Source organism: Ostrea edulis, chromosome 6 (genome assembly GCF_947568905.1).
Source record: "Ostrea edulis chromosome 6, xbOstEdul1.1, whole genome shotgun sequence".
Classification (NCBI taxonomy): domain Eukaryota; kingdom Metazoa; phylum Mollusca; class Bivalvia; order Ostreida; family Ostreidae; genus Ostrea; species Ostrea edulis.
Window position 1 is genome coordinate 44,575,077 of NC_079169.1, and position 27,657 is coordinate 44,602,733.

General features: G+C 36.0%; 2 protein-coding genes across 3 annotated transcripts in view; both read right to left on the reverse strand.

The window, feature by feature from the left end:
• The window catches only part of LOC125648328 (low-density lipoprotein receptor-related protein 6-like), a 79,195-nt gene extending 76,892 nt beyond the window's left edge, over positions 1 to 2,303 (reverse strand). The window contains exon 1 of the mRNA XM_056141911.1: positions 2,153 to 2,303. Coding sequence (XP_055997886.1) covers positions 2,153 to 2,210 — 58 coding nt within the window. The 5' untranslated portion in view covers positions 2,211 to 2,303. The remainder of the gene's footprint in view (positions 1 to 2,152) is intronic.
• Positions 2,304 to 14,109: 11,806 nt separating this feature from the next.
• On the reverse strand, positions 14,110 to 27,260 carry LOC130046799 (CD82 antigen-like). Of its 2 annotated transcripts, none has more exons than XM_056139681.1 (9): positions 26,814 to 27,260; positions 24,328 to 24,415; positions 23,910 to 24,119; positions 22,870 to 22,944; positions 20,749 to 20,844; positions 19,139 to 19,204; positions 18,240 to 18,335; positions 17,933 to 18,016; positions 14,110 to 15,460 (listed from the first exon to the last, which is right to left on the reverse strand). In XM_056139681.1, the coding sequence occupies exons 2-9, from the start codon at positions 24,391 to 24,393 to the stop codon at positions 15,401 to 15,403; spliced, it is 753 nt and encodes a 250-aa protein (XP_055995656.1). In that variant the 5' UTR covers positions 24,394 to 24,415; positions 26,814 to 27,260; the 3' UTR covers positions 14,110 to 15,400. The 2 variants fall into 2 exon arrangements, with proteins under 2 accessions (XP_055995656.1, XP_055995657.1); XM_056139682.1 differs by lacking the exon at positions 26,814 to 27,260 and adding an exon at positions 26,581 to 26,791.
• Between the last annotated feature and the right edge of the window lie 397 nt (positions 27,261 to 27,657).

Below are 27,657 nucleotides of genomic sequence, written 5' to 3' on the forward strand. Positions count from 1 at the left end.
CCGGTAGGTATTAGGAAAGGACTTATTATATTTTTCACTCTTTTTAGGCAAATCCATACAAACAATGGGTGTAAAATTATAAGGGATGATTTATCAAAATTTTAAATTGCGTAATCGACTGCATATTTTCCCCGCCAACATTGACATTCATGGTTTACAATTATCACTTATCTTTATTCAAGAAATGAATAACCACGTGATTAACTTGAAGAACACCTCAGTAGATTTGATCATTTATTGCCCTACTTCATAGCCTAGTGAAGTATTTAAATGGTTATTCATCATTATATGTGTATATGAGGCGAACTTATTATTTTAAGATATGATGTAAACCAGCTACTTTACACCATAACGACATGGTGACCAAGGAACACTTGATTCTTCCGAATTCTCTTTAGCAGTTCTAAAAATTTTGACAAGGATTTCCTTCGTTATCAGTTTGAAAGAGCGTGTTTGAAAATGTAGCCTACACATCATTTTCTCAAGGTGTAAAAATCAAATATGTATATGATTGAAATGGGGGACATGGTTTTAAGTCTTTTCTATCAATTTTATTTCGTTTGACGTCGATTGCCAAAAAGTATTCTTTACTTATACGATCCGATCTTTTCGGGTGCCATATCTAATTACTTTTGATTCCGATGTGTACTGGTCAAGTCATTTGAGGTGAAATTGTTCAAAAGTTATCAAGAAATCTACATCAAATTCTTTTTTTTTTTAAATCAGCAACGCGAGATCAGGACAACAGAATGAAAACTAAGGTGATTCTGTCATACAGTATATAAGCCAAAGTATACCTTCTATCATCTATTGTGTACAAAATCTAAGTACAGTGCTTTTCAGATCAAAAGTCAATGATCAAACGGAAACTAAACACTTTGTACCTTCACATCTACTATGATAGGGTTCAATTGTACGTTGTTAAAATTTCTCAATTTTGTAAAGTGGTCACGATGATCACGGTAACCGAAAATATGTTTACATTGAATTTATAATCACTGGTTAAATAACAACCACTGATGTCTTAAATTTGCGAGCCAAAAAAACCCTAATAAATAAAGAAATCAAAATTTTGTTGAGTACAAACAAATAATTTTCCCTCTGTGGTACTACGACAAGAATATAAAGATATAGTACACTCAGTTATATATATATATATATATATATATATATATATATATATATATAATATTTTGATATCATAAAATCACTTGAATGTGTGTCTATTTTTCAAATTTTTCTCGGTGGAGGCTACCCGAATCCCTCATCATGGGAGCGGGGACCCTTCCAGTATCTATCCCTATTCGGCACTTTACACCTCAGGTGAAGTCTTGGATTTCACATCAACCCACACATGAATAGAAAGGGATATACATCGCTGGTTACAGCCCCTTTGGGAAAATATTGAATCGTAATTGTGTTACGGCATAAAAACCTGGTAAATGTAGTTTAATGGGAGAAAACTTTGTCAAGAAGAAAATCTGGTGAATGTGGTAAGACAGAATGTGTTAACTCTTGAAAAAATCGCGGTATATAGCAGTAAACTGTGTAACGAAGACGAACTGGTTATTCTGACCTGGAAAAGCAATAGGAGTCACCTACTTATCATAAATAGCTTGAAGACCGGAACTGAGCGAAGAGCTCTCAATATAACGATCGGGCAACATTGGTTTACTGACTGAGGGCCGATATGTGAAAATGAAATACACTTATCATTAACAACACAGAACAATGTAGACTGCAATTTCGATCTTCATGGTATACTCCATAAATTGAAAGTCACCATTAGCATGCACGTACGGTGGATGCCCGGAGCGAAGTGCAAAATTTAAATTTCTCTAAATGCATGCAACATTACGGAAGCCGATAGGTGCCAGGGTATAGAATAAATATTTATTTAAGGTAAGGTTTGCAACAACAGGGAGATAACTCATATAATAAGTGGCGGCCGCCAGTTAAATAAATATTAATTCTATACCCTGGCACCTATCGGCTTCCGTACAACATAGCCTTGTTGTTGATTTGAAAAAACGTCCCTTAGAGGATTTTGAGAATTTTCTTATATATTCTTTTTTTTACAACCATTTTTTCAGATCGATTTGTACATATTACATACAAAATCTGCCATGTTTTGTTGACCAGGAAAGCCTACCTGTACAATGATGGAAAACTACGATGACAGCCACAAGAATTAACTCAGAGCATAACATTCTGTTCCACTAAGACTGGTTCAATACTACTAGTGTTATGAAAGTCAGCAGTTACGACCCCGTTGCATCTTCGCCTTGAGTACTTTAATAGTCATCCTTTCTTCAAGTGCCTTATGAATAACAAGTATAGTTTCTTATTTAAAAAGAAGCTTGCGTACTTTAAAGTGAACTTGAAGTTGAATGATCTCTTTGTTTTCATTATTGAAATGTGCTGAAATGGATATCCTTACAAAAGCAGTATCCTGGGTCCCATTTTCTTTACATTTATGTGTGTTTATTAGAATATAATGTTTTAAGACTAGTGATGAAACAAAACAAACAGGTCTGAATCGCTCAAATTTTCATAATATTTATAAAAAATTAGGGAGATCCCAATGTCAAGGTTGTCTGAGTTGTAGTTTTGATACTCGGGGATCTCCCTATTATAGGGGTTGTAAATAAGTTGTCAAATTCTTCAATCGTCATTCATAAATGACAATTTTCAACCAACAATATGTATTCTATTGTTAATTGCCAAGAAAAATAACAAAGCATTCTTATAAAAATGGAGAGCATAAAAGATATTCTCGCACAAGTAGTATTGTGTCAGAAATGAACATGAATAAAAACCTGAAAATACGTTAATAGTTTGGGCACATATTATATCATAACATACGGGAATATAAAGTTTGATGGAAAAGAGGAATAATTGTTATTAAGATGTGAACAGGAAAGTGTAAGGAAATGAACAATTTGTCCTAAAATTATTATAGAATAATTGTTTAAGTTTACCTGATACAAATAGTCTGAATTTGCAGTCAGAGTTATCAAAAGCAACATAATTTGTAATCTAATGTTACTGTCCTATTCCCTCTTAAGATCAGCATAGTTTTCAAATGCCACTGACATACAAACAAAAATGGTAGCACTGCAATCATTGTACATTAAAAGCACTTTATATGTCTACTTGCACCTGTACTTCTTGAAATCTTTAAAATGCATAATTTAGACTTGTTTACTTAAATCATAGTAACAGGTGGGCGGATTACACCTTGTATGCTGTTAGAAAAAACTAGTGAACTTCATTTTGTGGACAGGTCTTATCATTTTTGTGTAATTCTTAGCTTTATGTGATTACAAAAACTGTTTGTAGTGATTAGCCCCACCAAATAGAAAATTCACAAACAAACAGAACGAGTTTTTCTGTTTTGTGCAAAAAAGAGATACATTCTTTGAATAATGATATTATATAAATGCCTTGTAATATATTGTTAAATTGTTAATTCATACATAGGTTAAATCACAGAAAAATATCTCTCTTGGGTAGAATGATATTTTAACCAATGGAAATTAAGAAAATTTTCACATCATGCATTTTCTACCAATCTCAAAAGAGAGGAAGTGTACAGTCCGAAGACTGTAAATCAAATCAACTCGGTATATACTGTCTTCCTTGGTAATAAAATGAAACAGAGAAGGGAAGTCCCCTCCCCGTACCAAGAAAAATACATGTGTCCCATATTAGATCACGGTATTTTTTCTTCAATAAATCCAATGGTTGCTTCTTATAGATCATGGGTGTTGGCATACATACCCTCTCCTGATAATTGATAATGAAAGTACTGAAAAAACACGAGGGAGTTGAACTTTTAAAAAAGTGAAATGCTTTCTCCCTATGAAAAGGTGAAGATAACGAACAGTGATCAATCTCATAACTCCTGTAAGGAATGCAAAATAGAGAGTTGGACAAACACGGACCCCTGGATATACCAGAGGTGGGATCAGGTGCCAAGAAAAAGTAAACATCCCCTGTCGACAGGTCACACTCGCCGTGAGCCCTGTATCTTGATCAGGTAAACGGAGTAATCCGTAGTCAGAATCAGTGTGCCTATACATTAAAATTAATCTAAATTTCAAAATTATTTGTAAATTATCATAAACCCAATACGTAAAGATATGTGTTGCACATTTACAAAGATGAATATTTTAATTTTATTTGATATTATATTTGGTGGGTTTTTTCTGATTGATACTGCATAAAACTTTCTCATATATACATCATCAAAACATTTAAATATTATAGCGTGTTGCATAAGAAAACATCACGGCGGTGCATAAAATTGTTTTTAAGATTTTCAATCAGTCTTTTACTTATCATTAATAATTATTCATATTGTATAATACGTCATAACAACAAAACATGTGCATAAAAAATCATTTATTAGATAACCACTCATATATTGGTAAACTGCTCGTATTTCATCTTTTCCTACATTGCGTTTCACGTTTTCGCGCCAATATATTACAGCAAGTTGTAAAAAATGAAATTGTCGCGTATGAAAATGTTAAGCTTGTGGTAAACTATGCTGTGTAAACCATTACAGCATTATTAAGATCTTATAATAATAATCATCATTGTAAGATTTATATAGCGCTTTATATCCCTAAGGCGCTTTACAAGGGCAAGAAGGGGAATAAAACAATAAAACACAAATTTATTGGATACTAGTTTAAAAAGTGTATTTATTTCCATTTATTAGAGTTAAAACTAATATCGATTGATTGATTGAATATTGTTTAACGTTTTTCTCTAGAATATTTCACTCAAATGAAGACGTCACCACTGTCGGTGAAAGGCTGCAAAATTTAGGCCTATGCTCGGCGTTTATGGCCATCGAGCAGAGAAGGATCTTTATCGTGCCACACCTGCTGTGACACGGGACCTCGGTTTATGCGGTCTCATCCGAAGGGCTGCCCCATTTAGTAGCCTCTTACATGTACTACAAGCAAGGGGTACTAACTCTTAGGGGGTAGCTAAGAATGGGTCGTATAATCACTGTGGATCGTATTCACCCTGGGTCGTCAATGTGACAGCAGTGCCGCATTCCGATTGAGCAGCACTGGTCTGAATCATGCGACTAATAAGAATGAAGTGTTTAGCGGAAAGTGCTGTGCACTCAAGATCTTCTATTCAGCCTCATGTGAAAGTTTAAGGACCCTTTACACTCTAATCAGACAAACGTTTTAGACAACTTGTGTCTTGTAATATAAAGTGATGTTGTATAAAGATGGCATTCATAGTCGTTGCCCTCGGGGAATATGATTTTTCTTGGGTGAACAGATCTTCATATCTCCCTCACTATCATGCAATGATTTGTTTATTATACAGAAACAAAGCAAGACTACAAAAGTGCATTTGAAATTGGAGTCCACTCATCTATACATTGCATATAGCTGAGAAACACCGCGCCGTTAATGTATTACGGTAGAATTGAAGGTACAAACAACGAAACACAGTGATATGATAACCAGTTTTTATATTTTCATTCTCCTTGAATGCTGCTTTACTTGCTTGTTTTTGTATCAACCAAAACCAGGCGATTTAAAGAGGTTCGCACCTGACATTTGGAGTAATGTCAATTTTTTGGGAAGTGTATTTTTGATTTCTACATTGAAGTAGAATTAGGAAATTAAAAAGAAAAACTGGGGTCGCAATGCTTGTTATTGAGCTATAGTGTTCTAAAAATGACCTTTTTGCACTTAAAATTTATTCAATTAAAACTTGATTTTTCTGTTAGTAAGCAACACAAATGAATCATTACATAAAATAGATACATAATCATGTCCTCTAACACTACAGATGAAAAAAGAAATTAACACTAGTAAAAGAAATAAAATTTAATAATGACCTTTTTGCACTTGATATACGAAAAACTTCATGATATCAAAATTGAAAGTTTAAAAGGACATATCAGGAGTAATGTCAATTTCTAAAATTTTATATAATTTTCAAGGTCTGGTCTTCCAATTTAAAATGCAACTTAAAAAAGTGGGGGTTGGAGATCAAATTTTTGAATTATTGGCGAAAATACTGAAATTTTATACAAAATTTCGAATAAATTAATTAAAGATTAAGAATCGGTGAACTGTTTGAAAAAAAAATATCAACCAAGTTAATAAATTACAACATTTGAACTAGTTCCAAGTCTCAAAGACCTGTATCATAAATTATAAAACTGAAATACACATATAGGGGTATAAAAATAGACAATACATTGGATGAAAAAGAAACTGTAATATGCAGAATTAGAACTTTTTGATTAGTGAATCCTTCCGCCCCAAAATAGAGTCCCTTTCAAACCCTTTCAAAATTTGAATTGGCACAAAATTTTTCAACTGGATAGGGTTCAGCAATAGATGTGTAATATATTTGCACCAATAGGATCAGTTTTGAACCAGTGAATACTTAGTTGTAGCATCCTGCGTAGTTGTACTCAAAAGTAACTGTGTATCAGAGACCTGCATATTTTGTGCCTTATGAACTCTGAAAGTACAATGACTCGGAATTATTGTGACGTCACAATAAACTACGTCTACCTTGCCGTAAAATATATGGAAAATGCACGAGGTTGCCCAAGATGTAAATATGATGGGGAGATATGATGTTTGAGAGGGAGATATGAAGTTTTGTCATCCCTGGCACGTGACCGTTTAGACCAATCAGATTACGCGTTGTATAGAATTCTCATACTGAGGTATAATAACATAGGGTTATTGAACTTATATTGGTGAATATTGGCACGATTTGGCTGTAAAAATGCACGAGCTTGCGAGTGCATTTTGACAGCCAACGAGTGCCAATATTTTCCTATATAAGTTCAATAACCCTTTTATTATATAGCTAAAGTATTTAGGTGTTAAATTATATCCCTTTTCACTCAAACTACTCCAAAATAGACGCGAATTCATCAATATTGGCAGTGTGCAATAACAGCATGCATTTCCTAACTGTTCAATATTGAACCCGTCATTAATGCATGAAGCAAACTGATTTTGTAAATGGGGGCATCATAATTTATGTACAGTAAAACATTTTGCTTAAGTAAATATCAAATACCGGCTCTGTCAGATTCGGAGGACCGTCGTCTGCCATTTTGGCTTGTTAACGTCGTTATGGTAACGTCAATATTGAACGCTCATACTCGGAATGTTTCGGGGGCATACAATTTACGCAATGCAAAGTTAGCGTTCAAATAACGAATTACAGTGAGATGATAACCTGATTTTGTATTTCCATTCTCCATGGATGCTGATTTACTTGCTTGCTTTTCTACCAACCAAAACCAAGCGATTTAAATGTATATCAGAGACCCGCATATTTTGTGCCTTACGAACTATCAAAGTACAATGACTCGAACTTATTGTGATGTCACAATAAACTTCGTTAACCTTGACGTCAAATATATGGAAATGCATGAGGCTGTGTGTTTGTTGTTGCCTTGCGTCATTCGGAACACTCGGGTTTGTTCATTTAACTGGACACGAAAGTGAAACAAGAGATATCCGAAGCGGTGGAACACGATGTTTTGCAAACTCCCCTTCGAGGCCTCATTACGTCACCTACGAATAGACCTCTCCTATGTGACGCAGTACAATATACAGATTTGTATATTGTGAGTCCGCGATTATCACGCAGGCAAAAAACACTAAAGAAGTAGTTCGTAGTTAAAAGTTTGAAGATATTGACATTAAGAACATGAATTTTATTTTAAACATAAAATGATCAAAAGATCATTAAAAAGTAGGGAGACTCTGTTCAAATTATTGTGTAAAGTAATGAACTTGATGTTTACGTTCTTGTTTTGAAAGTTGTTTACGTTTGACGTTATGTTTATTCGTCATTCTACAGTGACGTCACACAGTATGCGCGGCCTAAGAAATCGCTATCCCATAATGCCTAACTGGAAGAGTTTGGTTTGTAAGCAAACGAACTCTGGCGGAAGTTTGGATGTTTTGTTGCAGGGCAAACACGACGGTCACGTGACCTTCTCGGCCAATCAGATTCTGTTTAACTAGTGATTCTATATATGAGGTATAATGATATCTAAAATGTGTACAATACCCTCAGCCTACCAGAATGAATTATGTAGTGAAGGACTAATGCGGGAAAAATAAGCTTCGATATAAAAACATGAAAGTTTTTAAATGGGTTGTTTAGTTATACATGTAGTTTACAGCTAGGAATGCTTCCTCCTGAGGATTTATGACCCCACCTGACTGATGTGTTTGCCCTACTCTCAATTTTGTATTCTTTATGGTATTTATGAGATTGATCACAATTCCTTTTCTTCAGTTTTTCACTTTACATAGTTTTGATATTTACGAAGTGGTTGCGGCCGAATTTGACGCTTGCGAAAATAAGTTTTCTTGTTAATGTTGTAGTGCATTAAAATAAACCATAAGAATCTAACTTTGAACTATACAAGGACAGATCCCACTAGGCACAAAATGGACATCTTTTCCCCCTAAAGCCCCCTCCCCCCGTATTTTTTTTTTTTTTTTTTACTTCAAAATGAATAAATACATATGTACACGTCTTTTATTACCTTGATAAAGATATGTGTCGTCTGCAAACGATTTGAATGTCACATTCGCTGTTGAACATAGTGTCATTTATGTAGGTTTCTGAGTAATATTTGAAAGCATTCTCAAATCCTAGTAACATGTATAGCTCAATTGGAGCAGCACTCGGCCTATTCCGGAATAGGCTGAGTGGTGTTCCGATTGATGTATAGCTTAATGTAATTTCATTTTTGACAAGACGACACCATTCCTCGGTTTTTGGGTAGCGAATGAATGAATGAGACATTTATAAATACAATAAACCGGTATGACGGCGATGACCGTTATGTATTGAGGGACCGATTTGCCTCGAGCCCGTTGTAAGTTGATAACGACCAAGTGTCAAATGAAGTGTCAACGTGATGAACCGTTACACGTAACTGCCAAAAGGTGTTATTATTGCTGTTGAGTTTTTCTGTGAGTCATTATTCCTAAATACGAACTTGTCAATCTGATTAAAACCAGATCCTGAGATCCGCTCACTTAGATCGCTACACTATATGGGGTTACGTCAGATCCTAGTGTAGCGATCCAAGTGAGCGGATCTCAGGATCTGGTTTTAATCAGATTGCGAACTTGTAGAATCAGATTGAAAAATGACGCGCAATACAACTGTGTTTCCACTTAAATTACAAGGTATCATTTAAAAATATCTATCGGGATATTAACACGGGCTGGTCATGTGATCGAATTCCATACCAATCCGTATTTATATCCCATTATATTTTAAAATGATACTTTATTACTTATATTTACATCCTGATAGATATTTTAAATGATACGTTATTTTTTGATCGATAACCATTGCTGAATTGCGTTTCCATACGTTTCACATTGTTGACCTACAGAACGCTTCGTTCAAAATGAAGAAAACCCAAAACAAAGTTCCATCAAATGAAGAACTGTTTTAATTATTAAGACGCTGAAAAGCAAGTATATCAACAAAGACATATATACATGTATTAACATTAAGCATATAATTGAAAACTCTTCATTATGTCTGAATTGGTAATTTTGGAAAACTGACTGCATAAGGGGGTGCGCAACGATACAGTTTTGATGGGCCTTTGAAAGATGAAGGCGCAATTGTTGAAGACCGACTTTTAAAGGTATTCTGTGGACATTACGGAGTTAACAGAAGACTGATGTGGAGGAACATGAAGAACAGGGCGGCAGTCGTCAGGTGTAGGCTGAAAGAACTGACATCGCAGAGGATATGGTAGTGCAGGAAGGTAAGGGACAGTTTGGGTTTGGATGTTTAATTGTTGACAAACATGAGCTCACTGAACGCTTTTGTTGACTCGACAAAGTTCTGTTAAAGGTTTTTCAACGACGCCTCGCTTCAACACCCCGACATAAACATGATTTGGCGTGCTTGGAAACCGGCACAACGCATGACTGCTGTGGCATGCAGGCGGTGTGGTGTGAAGGTCTTAATGCACTTTGACGACTTACAAATAGGCTTATCGGCCATAAATCTGTGAATGACCTTTTTGCTAGAACCTACTGTCATCGTCTAGCAGTAGGTACAATTCTGCATCTGCCAAATTCAGCCATTGTTTACATAAGGGTGACCAGGGTGTAGCAGACGAAATTTTAGACATACACTAGTAAGACATTGTTTTACAGAAATGTTTTTATTATTGATGAAAGTCCACTGCTTCGAATGCAAATAAAATCATAAATACATTTTGTGATGTTGATTTCATCTATTGATAGACTTCTGTAGTAAGATGGAACGATGGCTAGATATGTATTGCCTTAGTAATAGTACTACCTGTAACCTACTTTTAACAAATGTTCATAGACACAGTCCTGACCTCTGTTGACCCCGTATAGGTATTTATACACTGATACATGAAAGGTGAAGATAACGAACAGCGATCAATCTCATAACTCCTATAAGCAATACAAAATATATAGTTGGGCAAACACAGGCCCTTGGACACACCTGAGGTGGGATCAGGTGCATAGGAGGAGAAACCATCCCCTGTCGACCGGTCACATTCGCCGTGAGCACTATATCTTGATCAGGTAAACGGAGTTATCCGTAGTCAAAATCAGTGTGCTAAGAACGGTCTAACAATCGGTATGATACACGTCAGACAGTATTTGGCCCGATGATAAGTTGTATTGGCAAACTATATCGTTATAACGACCATATAATTTGCGAAATGCTGACTTTAAGGGCAGATGATACAAATAAAGTTTTTCTTTCGAAGAGACTTTATATGATATCATTCTTTTATAAAAGTGGATAATTCCTTGAATTCTTTTCCCCTTTGACTTGGAGAGTGAAATATTTTCCATATTTCCAAAAAAAAGTACAAAACAATAGTTATCATGGTAAATTAGTTTATTCTTCATCTGTTTACCTTTTTTATACCTCAAAAAATGGTTGTTAGGGAGAAAAGAGTGTACTGATATTAGATTTACAACATAACATGTAAAATATTAATGCATAACAAATTTTACAATTGGAAAATATCAATTGCTGCTTCAATAAAATTACATATATGGACATTTCACCCTCAGTAAAGGTTTACAAATATAAATAAACTTCATAATATGTTGACTTAATATTTAAAGTGTAATATAAACTTAAAAATCATATACCATACGGGGTGAATTTTCTGAGTAGAAGCAAAATTGTAAATATCACATTGGCTGATTTTCTCAAGACAGAGAAGAGTTATCTCCCATAATATAAGAGTAAAATTTTACAGCTTCTGAAAATAATTTACAATGGCATTTATGATTTTACTGTTTTTTTTGTTTTTTTTTTCGGCCACTCTTGGTTTTCCTTTGCTATTCATCTCTGAAAAAAATATAGAAATGCCTAATACAGGATCTCTTTGATGTGCCATTTTACGTTAGTTTCTGCATTATGACGTTTCCCAGTAGAAACAGGAAAAAGATGACTGCATGCTTCCTGCTGACATCTTATATAGATATAGCAATGATCCAAGTCCATACCGTTTTTCGTCCTCACAATGTCTTATGCGTTGTGAAATCTAGTGGTCTACCACACGCAGCACAACCTTTTTCCAAATTGTCCACTAGAATTCCAAGTTCCACAACTGGTCTCCCACTTCTCCAACAAATCATCTCCTCATGCTCTTCTTCCGATTCCTCACTCTCTGATGCATCAGATGGATACGTGTCTTTTCCTAGGCATTCTTGTGAATTATCACCAGACGAACAATTTTTTCTTGATTCATCCAACTTCTCCTCGATCACCACGTTGCATAATAGTTATTGGCATCAACATTCACTATCTTACTTACAAGGGATAATGCATAACCTTTCTTAGCATTCTGTAACCTTTGATGACGTTTTTTTACTAATAATTTTTCCTGATTTTTTCCTCCTGAATGATTCTGGCACCACAATTGTTTACATTGTTTACTGACCCCCTTTCCTGCTCTTAAAACACAGAAGAGTTCCAAACAGCTATAAATGAGAAAACCAAAAACCAACCAAACTATTTTTTTACCATGGGAACTCTTCAGTGCTAAAGTAGAAAAATTTGTTTATATCATCTGGCCTTAAACGAGACTGTTGAAACTCCTGTACCATCAACTTGTTTGTCAGTAGCTTGCCTCGATTTAAAAACTGACCATGCGCAGAACAAGGGCTTGCGTGTCGAATCAGTTGAGAGATATAAACATCATATACAGGTGATAATTGAATAATGCTACATAGATATGGGATGTTGACGATGGAGAAGCTGAAATCATCCCGTCATAAAGTCCACAGTCACCTGAAGTGTAGATAGCTTGTTTAGATTTTATGTACATACCCCTCTTCTAGATAGAAGTGAACGACTCTGTGGTGTCTTTTATTTTGAGTTCACAGGGGTATATCGATTCGACATATGAATGAATATTATTATTGTTAATAGATGATACGTCGTCGATATATCTAAATGTCGAATTGAAGGCCATAGCAAGAGATTTTTTCTTCTCACGTAGAAGTTTTTGAATAAATTTTGCTTCATATGAATATAAAAACAGGTCAGCTAACAAAGTAGCACAATTCGTGCCCATGGGAATTCCAAAAGACAGTTGGAAGACCTAATCAGCAAAGTCCACAAATGTATTGTCGATGAGGAACTCCAGCATAATTTTTATTCCAACTTCAGAGTACTTGTGCGTGGAATCAGAGTGGCGTTTAACAAAGTAACATTTTGGATGACTGATCACTAGGTATGAATATTTTCTTTTTCCATTTGTGTTGAAGAAGCAACTGTCTATAATGTCAAAAAGTCAAGTGTTTAATTTATCGTGAGGAATGGTGGTGTAAACTGATGAAAAGTCATATGTTAATTTGATGTTGTTGATTTGAGAAAAGCTTTGCGATTTCAAGTTTACTAAAAGTTTTTTAGATTCCACATTTGATTTACACCACCTCTGGCATATGAAGTAGCACAGTACGTTTGAAGTTTCTCCTTCATTCGTAATACACAAGGCAACAAGATACACAAGAGAAGCTATGCCATTTACAAAAGAAGTGAGAAGACTGGCCTTCAAATCAGGAAGACGGAGGTCATGAGGGTGAATGACAAAAAACATGACCCAGTGCAACTATATAGATGTAGAAAAACACTGAGGAAGTCAAAAAATGTGTTTAACTTGGCAGTGTTGTAAGTAAAGATGGGGGAGGGGAACAGACGAAGAGATTAAGTGCTGAATCAACATAGCCCGACATTTCTTAAAAACCCTACGGCCTATTTCAAGATGAACAGTCTTCTCACCCCTCTCTTCACACCAATATTAAGTCGTCACCAACGAACAACTGTAGGACAGGATCAGACAAACCCATATCGAGTCAGAGATCAAGAAACGAAAATGGGGATAGATCGACCACATGCTCCGCAAACTTTCTTCCAACGTCACCATGCAGGCTCTTGACTGGAACCCAAAAAGGCATGGCGTGAGCGGAGCTGAAGAGGATTTCCTAAACCGCGTCCTTTGGGGAAGCGTTGTTGCGGCCCTCTGTTCCCCAAGAAATCACAACTGTGACATCACATCGCTCTGTCAGGATGAGATCGACACACTCGAAATGAATTATTTAGTGGTCATTTTTCTTGTCCGATCGTAATTTCAAATTTTAAAAGCATGATTCCATATAACAAATCTTATCCTACATTTCCTTTGAATAAAGTTAATGGAAACGGTAACGATACAGATAAGTAGTTTCATAGCACCACAATGCCGACGATTTTATGATATAATTGAATAATTTTAAGCAATAGGTTTAAACCGGCCACTACGCTATCTCGTCGACCATGTATATTTACAACTAGGGTGTGGAATGTAATAAGAAAAGTTAGTTTTTGTTTACCATATAATTGAATAATTAAAAACATGGATATCGCCTACTAGAGCTATCGCTTTCCAGATGGTATCTGATCACCATCTTTATTGATATCTATAGTGCAAAATCTTGTTGAAAGTGATTGGAGACGCAAGTTTTCATTTGACGACCCCCAACAAATGAAAAATAAGCAATAGCATTAAATTGGAAATTCTCAATTTATTTTAAAAATAACAAATGTTATACACGTATTCAACTTGAAGGCATGTGGGGGTGAACATAACGTCCTATTACTTCTAGGTCGTTCGATTTCAGTCCATCAGAGGGCGGAATAATTCAATCATATTATAAACTTTGTGACATCACGACTCCCTACATTTCCGGTCTAAAAATCATACAAAGGACACACACATGTTAATCAAATTATTGTATTCATATCTTCTTTTAGCTCTTGAATTCTAACAAAATTTCCTTCACTTGTACTATTACTAGTACTATAAACAGATATGAAATCGAGGAAAGAAATGTACTGTGCGCCCCCTATATTCAGGGGGAACTCACTCCTGTGGTATCATTAAAATATTAATTAAGTCTTCCCATGTCACATCCTTGTTTGTAGGGTCACTCGGTCGCAACATGCAATTTTGTCTTTATTTTAAAAACTACATGTATATCTTGGGCTGGATTGCATACCCATTACCCTTCATAGGTCTTTTCTATATTTCTGAAACAGACACAAAAAGCACGCAAATTCGGTACACTGATATGGATTGCTGCTGATCGGCATTGAAGTCATTTGATTATTGTGTTCAATTTACAAAATTCTGCCGCAGGTAAAAAACAAAGCCTCCATCAATCACTATGTTTAGCCATTGTAGAATTTTACATATGAAAGCTAAATAATGGCGTACAATTCTATGTCAACTACAAATCAAATATAAAAGTTCCAACAATATATCATTTCCTAAAAATGTTGAGACATTAAAGAAATATAATTGTCCATTCAAACTTTTGTACCTATACATCAATACAATAATTATTGTTCATGCATATACTCGGTATAAAGGCATTGTAGTGTTTTTATAGAAACAATAGCATCTGCGTTAATGACTCTTCGCCAAAATGATGCGTTTTTCTTCCAGACAAAATTACTTTAAAATAACTTTTGATCTTTATGATTATTTTTCCAACCTCAAAATCAAATAACGAAACATGTGGAAAAAGAATCATTCTAGAATTACCGTGATCGCTCTGTACCAGCGAGTCAGTGAATTAGACGACTTGCTATTGTGCGTATTCAGACAATTCGTGGGTCAAAATAATCCTGAAATCATTCTACAATGTTGTTCAAATATTCTGTACCGGACAAACATCGACAAATTACAATCAAACGTTGATCATAGGTTTATGGCATATATATAATTTACAAATGAAATTTTCTCCAGCCTGCGCTGCCATGGTAATGTGCACGATTCTCTCTGTTGGAGTAATCATACCACTTCAACATCATTAGAACGACACGACTTGCAGGCCAAAACGATTCCCAAAAGCTGAAAATAGAACATTTAAACTGTCACGCACATTGTACTTTTCATTCTCCCTTTGTCACAGTATCCTCAACACGTCGCTCAACTGAACAACCATAATTTAACATAAAATCAAAAACGGGGCTAATCTTGTACGCAGGGCACGATGTGAACAAATCAGAATTTACCTTACATGATAATATTTGCATACTAATTTGACACGGTATACTTCTATCGTTTTCTGAGAAGACTTTTAGAGTAGTTTCCTTTATATTCAAATGTGATACTTTCAATCCCTAGTGGCCCTTTTAAGACCCCCAGCAGTCATGAAGAATTTACACTAAATTCATCTTCCAAAGTCAAGGTTTGTGATCCTCCATATCTCTCACACATCTTTGATATATTGCGTTGAAATTTCCAGATTGGACATCTGAACCCTGATTGGTTCCATGAGTGATTTCATGATCCAATGAAATCTATCGTCTAATTCAACACATGAATATATACTGGCGACACAGGTGTTCAGTCGTGGGTAACAGACATTTCAAATGAACACAACTAATGATGATAAATGTAGGGTGTCTACTAATGTTTTGTCAAAGAGACAGAGGAAGAAAATCAGGCTCCTTTCATTTTAATTTGTTCCACATGTCGAAGTTCTCATGTGCCTTAATTAAAACTCTCAGAGTACGTATGTTTCAACAAAATCAATAATCTTATATATTGAAATTAGAATTGTTCGTGTACTCGCTCACGCTACCCAAACTTACTTTGACTGGTTAGAAGAAAGGTTAATCTCGGATCGAAAGTATGTTTACCGCTATACTGGTAAATGGCAATATTAACGACCGTGTTTTATGGAACGCCATCTGTCCAGGGTTTCAGAGAGAAATGTGTTGGATCACAAAACACTTGAGCTGGGAAGATACACTACAATTTATTCCAAAGCTTCTACAAGAGAACAAAGGCCGCGGTGATCTAGAGATTAGAGCGTTCGCCCTGCATGCGGAAAGTCGGGGTTCGAATCCCGGCCGCGACAGACCTAAGTCGTTAAAAGAGGTAGTAACAGTTCCATCGCCAAACGCTCGGCATCAGGTGTGAATGCTACGGGTCCTCGGAGATGACCTCAAACAAACGGATGTCCCGTGTCACAGTAGGTGTGGCACGCTAAAGAACCCTCACTATTCAATGGCATTAAGCGCCGAGCATAGGTCTAAATTTGAAGCCGTTCACCGGTCTTTGTGACGTCTACATGTGAGTGAAAAATTCTCGAAAACGACAAACTAAATATACAACTTTATGACAAACGAGATGACTTCAGCTTCTCCATCGTCAACTTCCCATATTTATGTAGCAATTTTCCATTATCACCTACCTATGGTGTTTATGTCTCTCAACTGATTCGATATGCGAGAGTATGTTTACGTATGTAAGTTGTTGAGAAATAAGTTGATACAGGGGTTTCAACAGTCTTGTTTAAAGTCAATACAAATACAATCGCAAATACAATCTTATTACTGGATCGAATGCTGTCTGGCGTGTGTCATACCAATTGTTAGGCCCTTACATACTAAGTTTGACTAATTATCCGTTTACTTAATCAAGATATAAAGCTCACAACGGGTGTGACCTGTCAGCAGCGATGATTGAAAGAAACATTTTCTTCTAACATTAAAGAAGGTCACCTAGTCTTGCTCTTATCTACAGTTTATATACATCCACTGGATACATATATAAGCTGTGAATATGAAAGTTAGGCAAATAACAACATTTCACTCTGAAACTCAATATAGATGAAAAAGCGAAGATAGCGAACAGTGATCTATTTCATAAATCTCACAAAGAATTCAAAATCAAGAGAAGGGCAAATACGGACCCCTGGGCACATCAGAGTGAGACCAGGCCTGCATTTCACCAAACAATCTTAAGTCGAAACGTGGACTTACGGTAAGTCTGGGACTTTACTCAAATTTTGACTGTTCAAACAAACTTCAGTTTTAGTTGTGTGGTGTTTTTTTTTTTTTTTTTTTTTTTTTTTTTTTAGAAATCCAAGCCACGTGCTCAGGATGAGTAAGCATCCCCTGTTGTACCGGTCACAACCGCCGTGGGTCTTCTCTCTTGATCAGGTAAACGAAGTATTATAAAAAATTTGAATCAATTGTATGGATAAGAAATCATTGCGTAAAATCAAAATCATTATTACGTTAGGTGAAATTATCATAGATAAGGATTATCTGAAATGATTTGCTTCATTCACTTCGGATCAATGAATGAAACACCTACTTTTAAAAGTAACAGGATCATATGTAGTATTTGTGTTTTTTATCTGTGTTCGCTTGGAATGAACAAAAGTGTTGGATTTTTGTCCTTAACTAATATTTGTATGGTAAAATAGTAAGAGAACCCACTGTTAATATAAAAAGTGAACTGGTACTTCTTTCTCTTACATACATGTATATGTACTAATACAAAGCCTCTCCATGTGCGCATGCGTACCTGAATCATAGCAATCCCAATGGCGACCCCAATAATGATTGTCAAGTTACTCTTCAGCTGGTCCTCCAAGCTACTCAAACACCCCTGTTTAAACGTTATACAAAATATTCAACATATAATTGTCTTTCAAGTTATTTAAACATCCCTGTTTAAACGTTATACAAAATATTCAACATATAATTGTCTTTCAAGCTATTCAAACACCCCTGTTTAAAAGTCATACAAAATATTCAATTTATAATTGTCTATTACATTATTTTAAATCTCTGTACATTTTACTTCCTCATTGTAAACAAGACTTACTCACCTCCGTATACAAACTTTGGGATTGCGTAGCGTTACTGAACGCATCCATCCTACATTTCTTTGATAAGCCAGTATGACAACAGGAAATCGGGACAACCTACAGGTATATATTCAAACATTAAGTTTAGTTGATAATCAATTTCGATATTTAAAAGAATATACAAACGTCTGAAGAAGAAAAAAATCCCGCTTAACTTCAATATAATGAAAGCTCAGAAAAAAAGAAAGTGTGTAAATTAAAGTTACCACAGTAATATTATAATGTGTGCAAGTTAAAGTTACCACAGTAATATTGTAATGTGTGTAAATTAAAGTTACCACAGTAATATTGTAATGTGTGTAAATTAAAGTTACCACAGTAATATTGTAATGTGTGTAAATTAAAGTTACCGCAGTAATATTGTAATGTGTGTAAATTAAAGTTACCACAGTCATATTGTAATGTGTGTAAATTAAAGTTAACACAGTAATATTGTAATGTGTGTAAATTAAAGTTACCACAGTAATATTGTAATGTGTGTAAATTAAAGTTACCACATTAATATTGTAATGTGTGTAAATTAAAGTTACCACAGTAATATTGTAATGTGTGTAAATTAAAGTTACCGCAGTAATATTGTAATGTGTGTAAATTAAAGTTACCACAGTAATATTGTAATGTGTGTAAATTAAAGTTACCACAGTAATATTGTAATATGTGTAAATTAAAGTTACATGCACTGTAATATTGTAATGTGTGTAAATTAAAGTTACCACAGTAATATTGTAATGTGTGTAAATTAAAGTTACCACAGTAATATTGTAATGTATTTAAATTAAAGTTACCACAGTAATATTGTAATGTGTGTAAATTAAAGTTACATGCACCGTAATATTGTAATGTGTGTAAATTAAAGTTACCAGAGTAGCGTTATAATGTGCGTAGGTTCCATAGTCTTTGTACGTCTCTACTCCACAGCAATGAATCTGAAATAAATGTATGTTAATTAAAAAGTTATTTTTCCTTTGAATACAACACAAATTTAACTCTTCTTATCATCACAAGCAACATGAAGTGAAAGTCTTTTAAACTGACAGTACACAAGCATAGTAAATGTGCATTAGTATCAGATAACATTATTTTGTAAAAAGAAGGGGGTGCACGCACTGAACAAATCTATCAAGAGAATAAGATAAAATAGCATTCTAAAAATTAGCAAATGAACACATTTATCTTTTTCTTTGTACAATAAACAGAACTTTCAAAACGCAATAAAATATCAAAATAATGTTGGTGGGATAAATATTCCGATCAGTGCTCCCTTATTCACAAAATATCTTACGACTAAGCTGAAAAAAAAAAATTTGTCTAATAATGAAATACCGATCACAAGATCATAAGTATATATTCAAGTTTTATAAATCATGGATGTACTTTACATATTAATCAAGAAAATCTACAAGAAATAAAAAATAAGAAAATTACATTGTTCGTAAATTTTGATCTTAGTCGTAAGATAGTTTGTGAGACACAGATACTGTAAAATCTAATTTGATCGTGTCAGTACCAGACTACGGCTATTAGATCATCAAGGGATTTCCTATTTTAGAAATAATTTCCACCATTACTTATTCTATCATATACAGAGGGGGTTGTCAGGTGTTTTGATAAATTTTCAACACAATATTTACCGTGCTCTGTACTGCATCCTAGGCCTCGCGTATAATGGATCTAACACTATTTTTACCGTGCTCTGTACTACATCCCAGGCCTCGCGTATAATGGATCTAACACAATATTTACCTTGCTCTGTACTGCAACCCAGGCCTCGCGTATAATGGATCTAACACAATATTTACCGTGCTCTGTACTACATCCCAGGCCTCGCGTATAATGGATCTAACACAATATTTACCGTGCTCTGTACTACATCCCAGGCCTCGCGTATAATGGATCTAACACAATATTTACCGTGCTCTGTACTGCAACCCAGGCCTCGCGTATAATGGATTTAACACAATATTTACCGTGCTCTGTACTGCATCCCAGGCCTCGCGTATAATGGATCAAACACAATATTTACCGTGCTCTGTACTACATCCCATGCCTCGCGTATAATGGATCTAACACAATATTTACCGTGCTCTGTACTGCAACCCAGGCCTCGCGTATAATGGATGTAACACAATATTTACTGTGCTCTGTACTGCAACCCAGGCCTCGCGTATAATGGATCTAACACAATATTTACCGTGCTCTGTACTGCATCCCAGGCCTCGCGTATAATGGATCTAACACAATATTTACCGTGCTCTGTACTGCATCCCAGGCCTCGCGTATAATGGATCTAACACAATATTTACCTGCTCTGTACTACATCCCAGGCCTCGCGTATAATGGATCTAACACAATATTTACCGTGCTCTGTACTGCATCCCAGGCCTCGCGTATAATGGATCTAACACAATATTTACCGTGCTCTGTACTACATCCCAGGCCTTGGGGATAATGGATCTAACATAATATTTACCGTGCTCTGTACTGCATCCCAGGCCTCGCGTATAATGGAGCTGTTGCTGTACTCGGCGATGGATTTTTTAAGTGTCGAACTAAGTTGCTTGGTAACCTAAAAAGTATATGGCTAATAACAACAATGTACATTATATGACAATGCCATTGTAATATTCAACTAATCCAATTGATAAGATATTAAAGGTACATAATCCAATTAATACGATATTAAAGGACCCCCCCCCCCCTCCCTCTCCTCCGAATAAGCTACATGAGTTGATTTAATTATTTTTTGTTGTTGACAATATTTCTAATACATGTCAACAACGTCTTGAATACCCCTAAAGTCCAAAATAATTCAAAATAAGCCCCTTTGAAAAAAAAAAACACCCTCACTGGTTATTATAAGCGAGCCAGTGAGGTTTTTTTTAAAGGGCTTATTTTGAATTACGTAAGGGGGGTTGGGTGGGTCCTGAACCCAAGCACCTGTGTGGTGAATGAAATTAGTTTCAAAATACGATCCGTGTTTTTGGACACTCTTTCCGGAACGAACCGAGTGCTGACCACGTGACTATCTTATCAGCATATACGTCAGATCTGTGGATATCTTTAGTGTTTGATACATGCTCTAGCACAAGGAACTTAGAGATCAGCATCCCTATGTATACGAAATAACTCGATATCAAAACTTACCGACGCCATTCTTTCTTAACACGTGTAAAGTACACCACGCAAAGCATATCTTATACCGGCTGATAAATCAAGTTGGAATATTCCTTTCATCTGTGTTTCAAATTGCGTATGTAAGTTAAACGCTATTATAGATACACTTACAAATGAGTTATTTTAATATTTCGTCCCTAAAGTAACTATTTTGTAGTATGTCTGATGACAAATTCTTCAAAAACGCAGTTTCATTATTTAAAGCGCATATTCCACTACGCAACTTCCGAGATATCACCTCTTCTGTGAAGAAGGTACGTTAAGTGTTCTGTTGAACGTTTGGGTGGGTACAAGATGTATATATATACTATAGACTAGCTATGTAAATATGGATAAAAGTCATGAAAGTGTAAATTTTGTTTATATCAGCCGTTGGTATACATTAAACTGACCATATCGAGAATAATATTTGTTTGAATTAGGCCATTAAGTTAGATATGAAATTATTTTTTATTTCTCCTCTGCACGAGTGATATTTTAATCAAAGAAAAATGGTGATTATCGATTTTTGTGATGTCTGATAATCGGCCTTAAGGCAATATATGAAGGCAGCGATAAGCATTTGTACCCACCGCGTGTGGACGATAGTATGTTTTGCGTCTCACTGTGCGTAAGAGTTCCACAAAGGGAGATAACTATTGGGCTACTCGGATATTGCGTATTAGAGACGTGTGTCTCTGTTCCAATAAAATACATATAAGGAGAGGGCATCCTCTGTTACAGAACTTGCCGCTGATCTCAATTAAAATACGTTCAAAGCACATGTGTAATTGGTATATAAAGAATTATTATGCGTAATTTTGTGCATAAAGAATAATTATAAATTTTGTTACATTCTTTCGTTGTGTTAAGGTAGTTCCATCCTCATGTGACTTATCAATATTAATGGTTAAAAGTGGAAAAACTTTATTAATTTCCACTCAATATAGTTTAATTTAATTAATAACAAAAGAAAATGTATATGTTGCTACCCTTTTAAAGATGTCAGACATACAAAAACAGAAGTATACATCAACATAATAAAATCTACATTTTCGTTAAATAGAATAATAAAAATATATATAAACTTGTTGAAATGACAAAATTTAAATATCAACAGTTTAAAAAAAAAGCTAATTCATAGATATGTATAGATTAATTGTGGATATTAGGGAAAGCAATGTATAATAGACATCCAGTACAGGAAGTTCCAGGATAGGAGTTATTGGCCTTGACAACATTTTAAAAATCATGAATAATTGATTATCTATGGAAAATATAAACTTTTTCAGTATTAATAGTTTACCAGATTTTTTTTATTATATCCAATGAATAAAATTCCTCAGAAAGATATATTTCTATCATGCGCAAAGTTTAATTTATTAAGATTTTTGCAAAAACCTATGACATCACATGAGGACTTTCATACAATATATACCTTAGATTTGTAGACTGCTGCCATTATTCCGCCTGAGAACTCTCCCAGGAAAATGACGACCAGGAAGAAAATGTACTGAAACAAACAATGAAAGACAACTGTAGTAGAACTTCTGTAAATTCTGACACCTTTTGAATCCCAGTTTCCAGTAGACAATATCTATCTAATTTCTGATTGATGATAATAATAACAAACGCTAGGTATTCAGACTATACATTTGATAAATACATAGAAGTGATGTATGAACGTATCATATGCAACACAAATGTTTTATATTTTGTTGAAAGAAAGAAAATTCTTATCTCCATTTTCATCCTCCTGTGGGTAATTTATGAATGCCATCAACTCGTAACAGTAGTTTCAATACGTTGATTTAGGGCCAGGAGGGTGGGTGGGGTATATATTTGCCCAAACAAATTTGACAGTCGTGTATGTCAATTTAAAGTGTTTGGCGCAAGAATTCCGATGCACCTCAGTTGATCAAAATTACCTCCGTACGGAATTATGACATCATGTGATCAAAATTACTTCCATCCGAAATTATGACATCATGTGATCAAAATTACCTCCGTCCGGAATTATGACATCATGTGATCAAAATTACCTCCATCCGGAATATTATCACATCATGTGATCAAAATTACCTCCATCCGGAATATTATCACATCATGTGATCAAAATTACCTCCATCCGGAATCATCACATCATTTGATCAAAATTACCTCCATCCGGAATTATCACATCATGAGATCAAAATTACCTCCATCCGGAATTATCACATCATGTGATCAAAATTACCTCCTTCCGGAATTACGACATCATATGAGTTTCTTTAAATAATTGAAACTTAAAAGTTTTGTTGAGACCGAGAGAAATTGTTATAATATACTAGTATGTAGTCATTCAACATGATTTCAAAGTATTCGATTTATTTACAAATGCTGTTTAGATCCAGTGTTAATATGAAGTTACTGTCATTTAAACTATCCCTGCTGTCAGTGATAAGAAATTGAAATTTATACACTTCTAAAGATACAAACCAATGCAAGCGCCCATTTCCACCGCTTCAACCCGCCGAGACATCCAAGGACTCCAACTAGGAAGACGAAGCCCCCAAATCCAATGAGAACATAGGCTGTAGATGAAATGGCTGAATCGTGAGAGTCCACTGAAACAAGTTTCTGTAGATTTACTGAGTCGGGGTCGACCTTAAGCCAAATGCCTGCTCCCAGAATGCCGCCACCTGAAAGCTGATATCGTATTCTACGTCATTACTGCGGGTTTACTGATTAGGCCTAGGTATCATGCTGGATGATCAAAAACATGTCAAATAACATTTTCAAAAGTAAAAAAAAAAAAATTTAAAGAAAAATCTCAATTGAATTCAGTGAAAAATACCAAATCTTAACTATATGTAAATATGTTAACGAAAAATGAATTTTCCAATCTCGTACTTACAACAAATATTATGTTGAAAGCCACAAGAATGATTCTGGCAAATCCTGTACAGCAGTCATCTCCCATCGTGACTATCTCTTCTATCTAGCTGTAAAACAATGACGGTTACATATCAAACCAAAATCCATCGTCGGTAACCTATCGAGGAAATAGGTTCATGTAGCGAGACTGACCGCGAGTCGAGGTAAGGGATAGCGACACTGACCGCGAGTCGAGGTAAGGGATAGCGAGACTGACCGCTAGTCCTGGTAAGGGATAGCGAGACTGGCCGCGAGTCGAGGTAAGGGATAGCGAGACTGACTGCGATTCGAGGTAAGGAATAGCGAGACTGGCCACGAGTCGAAGTAAGGGATAGCGAGACTGACCGCGAGTCGAGGTAAGGGATAGCGAGACTGACCGCGAGTCGAGGTTAGAGAAAGCGAGACTGACCGCAAGTCGAGGTAAGGAATAGCGAGACTGGCCGCGAGTCGAAGTAAGGGATAGCGAGACTGACCGCTAGTCCTGGTAAGGGATAGCGAGACTGGCCGCGAGTCGAAGTAAGGGATAGCGAGACTGACTGCGATTCGAGGTAAGGAATAGCGAGACTGGCCATGAGTCGAAGTAAGGGATAGCGAGATTGACCGCTAGTCGAGGTAAGGGATAGCGAGACTGACCGCGAGTCGAGGTTAGAGAAAGCGAGACTGACCGCAAGTTGAGGTAAGGAATAGCGAGACTGGCCGCGAGTCGAAGTAAGGGATAGCGAGACTGACCGCGAGTCGAGGTAAGGGATAGCGAGACTGGCCGCGAGTCGAAGTAAGGGATAGCGAGACTGACCGCGAGTCGAGCTCGAGGTAAGGGATAGCGAGACTGACCGCGAGTCGAGGTCAGGGATAGCGAGACTGACCGCGAGTCGAGGTAAGGGATAGAAAGACTGACCGCGAGTCGAGGTAAGGGATAGCGAGACTGACCGCGAGTCGAGGTTAGGGAAAACGAGACTGACCGCGAGTCGAGGTAAGGAATAGCGAGAGTGGCCGCGAGTCGAGGTAAGGGATAGCGAGACTGGCCGTGAGTCGAGGTAAGGGATAGCGAGACTGGCCGCGAGTCGAAGTAAGGGATAGCGAGACTGACCGCTAGTCGAGGTAAGGGATAGCGAGACTGACCGCTAGTCCAGGTAAGGGATAGCGAGACTGACCGCGAGTCGAGGTAAAGGCCCTTTTATACTGAGCGCGAACGCGAACGCGACCACTGCGAGTTTTCACGCGACTTTCCGCGCGAATCATTGTTCGTATTGAAAGGGGTGATACTCGTGGAAATTCGCAGATGACACGAGGTCATTTATGTTTTGGCCATCTGTTTCCATGTTCCTTTCTTCTTCTCAATATCTTTGAAATCCTTTCGTCTTATATCATAAATAATTGGATGTTCCTCGATTAAGAGAATGAGTTGTTCTGTTCTGTCAACTGGCATGACGAAGCCTGAATTGTCACAGATAAGTATGACTTTTGATCTCACATTCTGATTGGCTAATGAAAATTGTTCGCACGGTCTTTTCCCAAAAATTCGCTCTGGAGGCTATCTCCGCGGTGTTCCGCGCGAACATGAATTCGGCCGCGTTCGCGTTCTCCGTCAGTATAAAAGTCGAGGTAAGGGATAGCAAGACTGAATGATGTTATTCAAAATGAAGTTAAGCAATCCAATGCGAACGCCGCGTTCGCCGTCGTGTTCGCTGTCGCGTTCGTGTTCGCGCTCAGTATAAAAGGGCCTTCAGGGATAGCGAGAATGGTCGCGAGTCGAGTTTAGAGAAAGCGAGACTGGCCGGGAGTCGAGGTTAGAGAAAGCTAGACTGGCCGCGAGTCGAGGTGAGGGATAGCGAGACTGACCGCGAGTCGAGGTAAGGGATAGCGAGACTGACCGCGAGTCGAGGTAAGGGATAGCGAGACTGACCGCGAGTCGAGGTGAGGGTTAGCGAGACTGACCGCGAGTCGAGGTGAGGGTTAGCGAGACTGACCGCGAGTCGAGGTGAGGGATAGCGAGACTGACCGTGTTGTCGACGATGATTAAAATTGAATCTGAATCAAAATTTACAATAAAGATTGTTTATTTTGTCCTTAATTGAAATAAATTATTTTTGAAAAGAATTGTGAAATATAAGAATATGAATATTGAAATTGACAACTATAATTTTAATTTTTCTTCCTGTAAAACCCTGGATGTTTAGAAAATGCTATATACATTTATTTACCAAAAATGTGAAAAAGTTATAAATCTTAGTACCGTCCGTTCGTTCGTTCACTCTCACGAGGAAGTACGTACATGTAACAACGATTTCGTGAACTTTGATCAAAAGGGGGATTCGTGTAATGTACAAATCAAAACTACCAGGTAGAGGTTTGTTTCAAATACTTCAAAAACTAAAACAATAATAATAAATAAATAAAAAAGAATAAATAAATAAATAATTTAAAAAAAAAAAAAATGAATCGTCAACATGCATTACAAATCCTTACCTCTTCACTTTATTTATGCGCTGACTGAATTATCTGCTAACAAATAGTGCACTGTGATAACATAAGGCCAAGGAAGATAAACTATTTGTTTAAATTCAAGTTTAAAAATTCAGAACTATGAAAACCACAATATTCCTTCTGAAACAAACACTGAACTCCACAGAACTGGTTCTGTTGTACTTTTTATTTTAATTTGTACATTACACTGTACTTAAAATCAGGTGATAATAACTGAATCGCTTATAAAATGTGCATATGATCTTTCAATTAATCATGCAATATCAATATCACGTGAGTATGTTATCATTGTAAAATAAAGGTCTCTGAACAGTATCGTATGAGTCAATTATTTTAGCTTATCAACTGATAAAGGGTGTGGGTACATATATTCTGTCGTCATAATATAGACCGTTATATGAGTACATCAAACTTTGAAAATAATTTGTACGGCCGTAAATTCAAAAAAGAAGGAAAGGAAAAGAAAAGAAGGAAAACTATTTATGAAAAAGACAATCTGATGTTTTATCAAAATATGTACGATTATAGGAAAACCTCGTATGACAGGCCCTTTTACTATTTATTCGTAAAATAAGATATCTCTTTAAATAAAAGAGGTATCTTTTTACACTAGAGAGGTATCTCTATTGGTTGTAGAGATATCTATGAAAGTTAGAGATATATTTTACGCTATGGAAATATCTCTTTAAACAAAAGAGATATCTCTTCATACAAAAGATAAATCTCCTCATACAAAAGATAGCTCTTTATTCAAGAGATATCTCTTTACGCTATAGAGATATCTTTCTCTCTGAGAGATATCTTTTAAAGCTAGAGAGATATCTTT

Excerpts from the sequence above, each read along its gene's own strand:
- LOC130046799 (XM_056139681.1), bottom strand. The coding sequence starts at position 24,393 with ATGGGAGATGACTGCTGTACAGGATTTGCCAGAATCATTCTTGTGGCT. Across the intron at positions 18,336-19,138 it reads CACATTATAACGCTACTCTG|GTTGTCCCGATTTCCTGTTG; the intron begins GTAACTTTAATT and ends ATATACCTGTAG. Across the intron at positions 18,017-18,239 it reads CCCAAAGTTTGTATACGGAG|GGGTGTTTGAGTAGCTTGGA; the intron begins GTGAGTAAGTCT and ends ACGTTTAAACAG.